At 32.6% G+C, this 7,284-nt stretch overlaps 1 protein-coding gene across 1 annotated transcript; it reads left to right on the top strand.

Annotated features, from left to right (window-relative positions):
- The first annotated feature begins 1,674 nt into the window (after window positions 1-1,674).
- marveld3 (MARVEL domain containing 3) lies at window positions 1,675-6,955 on the top strand. Its single transcript, XM_073837552.1, has 4 exons — window positions 1,675-1,778; window positions 2,133-2,380; window positions 2,499-2,599; window positions 5,099-6,955. The coding sequence occupies exons 2-4, from the start codon at window positions 2,136-2,138 to the stop codon at window positions 5,704-5,706; spliced, it is 954 nt and encodes a 317-aa protein (XP_073693653.1). The 5' UTR covers window positions 1,675-1,778; window positions 2,133-2,135; the 3' UTR covers window positions 5,707-6,955.
- The last annotated feature ends 329 nt before the right edge of the window (window positions 6,956-7,284 follow it).

Here is a 7,284-nt window from a genome sequence, read left to right as displayed (position 1 = left end):
TATATACATTTTATTATTTCTGTTCTAGGTTTTTTCTGAATTATGGAGTGACGAAATGAGATTTGCAATTTTGACTCTAATATGACTAAAAAAGAACTTTGAAACCGACTTCATCCAGTGTTTAGATTTTTGTACTAGAAATATATGCAAATTAGCGCATGTTTCATTAAATAATAACTCATTTGCATATTTAAACCTTACATTTTAGAAAACTTGTAATACAAAAAATGTTTGCATTTATCAATGTAAACAATCAACCGAGTAAGTAAGGTGATAACTATTAGTTTTTTTTTTTTACCCTATTCAGCTGCAGTGTCTCGCCTTAAACAATATCCCTGTTGTTTTTTTCCATGTGAGTGTTATGGGTTAAATAAAAAAATGAATAAATAAAGAATGAATGTTTTGTAACCTTTCTACGCAGATTGGGTGTTTTAAAACGATATTGACGTATTTAAATGTTGTACTGACCACATGTACAGTTTAAATTAAACAGTTTACTGGAAAATAAAAAATTCTGTCATTAATTACTCATCTTCATGTTGTTCCAAACCCATAAGACTTTCGGTCATCTACAAAAGACAAATTAACATTCTGGATAAAATCTATGAGCTTTCTGACCTGAAATGTTTTAAGGCCCAGAAAGGTAGTAAGGACATTGTTAAAATACTCCATGTGACATCAATGGTTCAACTGTAATTTTATGAAGCTACAAGAATACTTTTTGTGCGCAGACAGGGCCAGAAATTTTTAAAAGGGCTCGGATTTCATCAAGAATATCATAATTTGTTTGCTGAATGAACAAAGATGAACAACAGTCTTACAGTTTTGGAATGACATGAGGGTGAGTAATTAATAACAGAATTTGCACATTTGGGTGAACTATCCCTTTAATTTTTGGAAAAAAGTAAACAACCACGGTAGGAAACTAGTAATGGAGATATAAGATGTAAAGACATTTTTCCCCCCATACACTACCAGTCAAAAGTTTTTGAACAGTAAGAAGTTTCTTTTGCTCGCCAAGCCTGCATTTTATCCAAAGTACAGCAAAACAGTAACATTTTCAAATGTTTATACTATTTGAAATAACTGTGTTCTGTTTGAATATATTTTAAAATGTAATTTATTCCTGCGATTTCAAAGCTGAATTTTTAGCATCATTACTGCAGTCACATGATCCTTCAGAAATCATTCAAATATTCTGATTTGCTGCTCAAAAAACATTTATTATTATTGTTAATAAGTTGAAAACTGCTGAGTAGATTTTTTTTCAGGTTTCTTTGATGAACAGGAAGTTCGGAAGAACAGCATTTATCTAAAATAGAAATATTTTGTAACATTATAAATGTTTTTATCATCACTTTTGATCATATTAAAGCTTCCTTGCTATATATATATATATATATATATATATATATATATATATATATATATATACATACGTATTTCAAGACGTGTTGCTTTTCGTAAATTACACAGGCTTGAGGACGATTAATCAACTAGGACTTCAATTTATGTTACAGACTAAATAAGTTATACAAACGCCCCATGTTAGCGAAATGGTCCATATTTATTTAGAAACGTTGACAGACTAGATCTTCACCTTTTTGATCTAAATCTAAACCAAACTTGCTGTACATATAAAGGCGTGGCGTCGTGACGCTCCTCAGAGGCGGAGTCAAAGTCAGACAGGTTTCACAGGTGTGTACATCCACAACAAAACACGAAACCTGAGCGAAACTAGGATAAATCACTGCTTACTTCGTTCATTTCGGTAAAAGGTAGGCTCTGGGTTAATTAACTGATTCATTACTGAGTTACGTGTGAGATTTTCGTTAGTACGGTTTATTTTGGTACTTGGTTTCAGGAAATGAGACCGTGTTGCGTCTAGATAAAACGTTTACTTTACAGAAATACTTTAAAAAAAAAGTATTAAACTAATAGAAGATTAAACTAAGAATATTTCTAGATGAAAGACTGTTTTAATATATAAAAACACAACCACCAATAAAAGTGATCTAAAAACGCAACACCTGTCATGTTGGTTTCACTATCCGGGGACTTTATTTTCATGTGAACGTTCATTGTTTAAACACATGCAATTAGTGAAATCTTGTTTTTTTTTTTTTTTTCAGAAAATGCCAGAATCAAGCCATCATCATCACACAAGGGACAAAGACTACTCTAGTCGAGACAGGAGAGATGAAGGAGGACATGAGTACAGAGATGATAGAAGATACAAGGAGGACAGGAGACACAGAGAGGACAGGAGATCCCCTGATGGAGAGGACAGATCACAAAGCCACAGAGAGAAGCAAAGATATGCTGACACACAAAGGGACCCCCGAGCATACGATGCCACCCGTTATCATAGTCAGGGAGTGTAAGGAGTGATTTAAATGTTATCTTTTCCATCTACAATTTGTTTATGTTCTGAATCAGCAGAACTATGCATGCATGTTGTGACTTTCTTTCCTGCGTGTTTTTAATATTTTCTACAGGCCTAGTTACACCGAGACATCATCTGCATACTATGATGACAGTCAACCCTTTAATCATAAAGGAGCACTTTACAACCTGAAATACATCACAACAAGCAGAGGTAAACTCACTTTGAAGCTACTTTGAATCAGTCTCCTGGCTGCTAAATTGTCTCTTAAAGGGATAGTTCACCCAAAAATGAAAATTCTGTCAATTACTCACCCTCATGTCGTTCCAAACCCATAAGACTTTCGGTCATCTACAAAAGACAAATTAAGACTCTGGATAAAATCTGAGAGCTTTCTGACCCTGCATAGACAGCAGCGCAACTGAAATGTTTTAAGGCCCAGAAAGGTAGTAAGGACATCGTTAAAATTGTCCATGTGACATCAGTTGTTCAACTGTAATTTTATGAAGCTACAAGAATACTTTTTGTGCGCAGACAGGGCCAGAAATTTCAAAAAGGGCTTGGATTTCATCAAGAATATCATAATTTGTTTTCTGAAGATGAACGAAGGTCTTACAGGTTTGACATGAGTGTGAGTAAATAATGACAGAATTTGCATATTTGGGTGAAGTCTCCGTTTAATTTTGGGAAAGAGTTCAACAACCATGGTAGCAAACTAATGGAGATATAAGATTTTTTAATGTTTCTTCTGCTCGCCAAGCCTGCATTTTATCCAAAGTACAGCAAAACAGTAACTTTTTCAAATATTTGTACTATTTAAAATAACTGTTTTCTGTTTGAATATATTTTAAAATGTAATTTATTCCTGCAATTTCAAAGCTTAATTTTTAGCATCATTACTCTACATGGTCCTTCAGAAATCATTCTAATATTCTGGTTTGCTACTCAAAAACATTTATTATTATTGTTAATATGTTGAAAACAGCTGATCAGATTTCTTTGATGAATAGGAAGTTCGGAAGAACAGCATTTATCTAAAATAGAAATATTTTGTAACATTAGAAATGTTTTTATCATCACTTTTGATCAATTTAAAGCTTCCTTGCTAAATAAAAGTATTAATTGCTATCATTTCTTTACAATATATAATGTAATATATAATTTTTGTTTTTAAATGATAGAAATTAATACTTTTATTTAGCAAGGAAGCTTTAAATTGATCAAAAGTGATGATTCTATTCATCAAGAATGGTTTATCTCGTCTTTGACCCATATACACACATTTTATATGTTTTTGCTTTATTTACTTCTATAATAAGTTTTTTTATGCTGGGCTTTTGCATGTCATTTTGTACTTTTATAAATGGTGTAAAAATGGTGATTTAGAGTTTTATTATAAGGTGGTTTTGCACTGAACTGAAGGCCAATTGTACCATGTATTTATATATACACTACTGTTCAAATGCTTATTTAGGCTGCATTTATATGGTCAAAAATACAGTAAAACAGAAATATTGTGAACTATTAATATATTTAACATTCCTTGGATGGTTAAGGTGAATTTGTAGCAGTTGTTACTCCAGTATGTCAGTGAAATATGCTGATAGTAAGTATGTGGAAACTGTAATACATTTCTATCAGGGTACTTTGATGAACAGAAAGTTTAAAAGAACATTAATTTGAAGTAAACTTCTTTTGTAACATTATAAATGTCTTTACTGTCACCATTGATGCGTTTTTGCTGAATAAAAGTATTAGTTTCTTTAATGTCTCCAACATAAATAGTGAAAAATATGCAAATAAGTTAATAATCAACCTGTAATTCAAACTGTCAGTACATTTAAATACGTCAATATCCAAAATTAAATAGTATTTTAAAACACCTAATCTGCATAGAGAGGTTACAAAACATTCATTCTTTTTTATTTAACCCATAACACTCACATGGAAAAAAAACAATATTGTTTAAGGCGAGACACTGCAGGTGAATAGGGTAAAAAAATTAACTAATGGTTATCACCTTACTTACTCAGTTTATTGATTACATATTTTATTAGAAGTTTTCTAAAATGTTAGGTTTAAATATGCAAATTAAGGCATTATTTATTGAAATATGCGCTAATTTGCATACAGTTGTAGTACAAAAATGTAAACACTGGATGAAGGCAGTTTCAAAATTCTTTTAATTTTTTTGACATATTAGAGTGAAAAGTTTTTACAGGGGGAATTTTGGGTATCTCATTTTGTCACTCCATAATAAAACTTAAAATTAACAGAAAACATATCTTTTGCAATTTTGGGGGGAATAAAATATTGTATGCAATCAAGCAAATGATATATAAACAAATCCCTCTGCAAAAACCTTCAGGATATAAACAGGAATACAAATGTGAAGTTTGGTGCGTGTAACTTTTACTGAAGTGGAGATTTATGGCTCAGTGTAGGAGAAAAACAGGCCTTAAAAATATGGATTGTGATTGAAATCTATTGACACAAATAGATAACGTGCTATAAAAGAAACACTTAACAGTGCCTTTTGGATGTTTTCTTTCCACTAGGATGGAAAAACACTTCATGAACAACCAAAAAGCCCAAAATCTCAAACCTGACATGTGCATGAAAAAACAGCGATCTTTCTGACCCTACAATTGTGGATGGTATAGTGCATGTTTATTAAATCTATTGTGATATGTCTCTGTTTTTGTCCTGTAGGCATCTGTCAGGCCATGGAGGTGGCCTTAAGCTTGTTGATTATCATCTGTGCTGGAGTGAACCACAGTAACACGGGTCGGTATAGGGATGTCGCCAGCTTAGGCGGTTTGTACCAGTACTATTACGGAGGAGCCAACGCATTCATCGGAGCCGAGGCGCAGAAGGTCCAGGCGCTCGATGACCAGTTCTACCAGCTCAAACTGCCCCCTTACGTCTACAGCATGGCATGCGGCGGGGCGCTGATGGTTTACTGTGGTGCCATGCTGGCCCTTGGAGTGTTTCGAGTGCCCTACCGTTTCCCTCCTTTGCTGCTGGCTGAAGCCCTGCTGGATGTGCTCATAGGTCTCGGCTTTATTCCTGCCATCGCTTTCTACTTCATAAAGCTGCAGGAGATCTACAACAACTCCATCTGTAAAGAGAGGGAAGCGATGTACAGCAGTAAAGGTCACAGAGGATTTGAGTGCAATCTCAATGGGGCAGACATAGCGGGAGGCTTGTTTGGCGTTCTGGGGATTATTATATTTCCCATAAGCGCCGTGTTGGCCATCAGAGCCTTTATACAAGTGCGGAAGATGAAGCAAAGGCCGACTGAAGACAACAACCTGTGAAGATTGCACCATTTCAAATGTGGAAATCACAAGGGTCCTACACCAGTGTAAATGCTTTGGTTAGTATTGTTACAGTATCAGAAGGATTTACACTACTAGTCAAAAGTTTTTGAACAGTAAGATTTGTAATGTTGTTTTTAAAGAACTCACCAAGCCTGCATTTATTTGATTCTACATACAGCAAAATCAGTAATAGTTTTAAATAGTTTTACTATTTAAAGTAACTGCTTTTTACTTTATTTATATTAAAATGTAATTTATTCCTGTGAACAAAGCTACGGTTTCAGCGTCATTACTCCAGTCACACGTTCCTTCAGAAATCATTCTAATATGCTGATTTTCTGTTCAAGAAACATGCAGTATTATTATTAATATTTAAAACAGTTCTTTGATGAATAGAAAGATCCAAAGATCAGCATTTACCTGAAATAAACACTATACCATTCAAAAGCTTTGGAGTCAGTATTATAGAAATCAATACTTTTAGTTATCAATGGTGCTTTAAATTGATCAAAAGTGATGATAAAGACATTTATTATGGTACAAAAGATTTCTATTTCAGATAAATTCAGTTCTTCTGAACTTAATAAAAAACGACTCAACTGTTTTAAACATAATTATAATGTTTTTTAATGAAGCAAATCAGAATATTAGAATGATTTCTGAAGGGTCATGTGACTGCAGTAATGATGCTAAAAATTCAGCTTTGAAATCACAGGAATAAATTACATTTTAAAATATATTCAAATAGAAAACAGTTATTTTAAATAGTGCAAATATTTTAAAATTGTACTGTTTTATTGTACTTCAAAACAAATAAAATATCAGGCTTGGTGAACAGAAGAGACTTCTTTAAAAACATTGAAAATCTTACTTTTTAAAAACTTTTGACTGGTAGTATATATTTTTCAATTTTGTTATGCTTTTGCTTTCTCTTACGAGTTTTTATTATGAAGGACTTTTGCAAGTTTTTTTAAATAACTTTTTTTTAAAAGACTTTTTCACTATATTCTTCAGAAACAGCAGATTTGATTCATTAATTAAAAACAAACACATAATCTTGAGACTGAGTCGAGTTTCACAAAATGAATTACTTTCTTTGGGTTTCTGCAGGTCTATAAAAGTCTTAATTCACCCTTCCACAATTTAAGGCTTTAAAAAGGTCTTAAATCAGAGCAGAAAGTCTTAAATTCATAAAGTCATGTCATTAAATGTTGTATTTACATTTGAAATATTGAAGAAATTGAAGCGTTTTTTCTGAGCCAGATATTGACAAAGCTAATAAACAACGCATTGTGTTTCTCTCAAGACATTTACATTTGGAGAACATACTGACCTTCAATTTCTCCAATTTTTCAGTTTATTTTCTGTTTGGTCCAATTTACTCTCATGAAAACCTGCAGAAACCTTGTGTGTATTACATAGTACACATTTATGTAATTATGACTGTATTATGTTTGGTGCCAATGAGACTTTTAACATATTAAGGTATATTAACATATCTCATTGTTTTCTCTTTATATGTGCATATGTTACACAAACTATATCAGATGTTAAAGTATTTTGTATGGAAGCCCG

Source organism: Garra rufa, chromosome 3, assembly GCF_049309525.1.
Source record: "Garra rufa chromosome 3, GarRuf1.0, whole genome shotgun sequence".
Lineage (NCBI taxonomy): Eukaryota > Metazoa > Chordata > Actinopteri > Cypriniformes > Cyprinidae > Garra > Garra rufa.
Note: the sequence above shows the minus strand (reverse complement) of the source record. Positions and strands in the feature narration are given on the sequence as shown.

Excerpts from the sequence above, each read along its gene's own strand:
- marveld3 (XM_073837552.1), top strand. The coding sequence starts at position 2,136 with ATGCCAGAATCAAGCCATCATCATCACACAAGGGACAAAGACTACTCT. Across the intron at positions 2,381-2,498 it reads CGTTATCATAGTCAGGGAGT|GCCTAGTTACACCGAGACAT; the intron begins GTAAGGAGTGAT and ends TATTTTCTACAG. Across the intron at positions 2,600-5,098 it reads ATACATCACAACAAGCAGAG|GCATCTGTCAGGCCATGGAG; the intron begins GTAAACTCACTT and ends TTTGTCCTGTAG.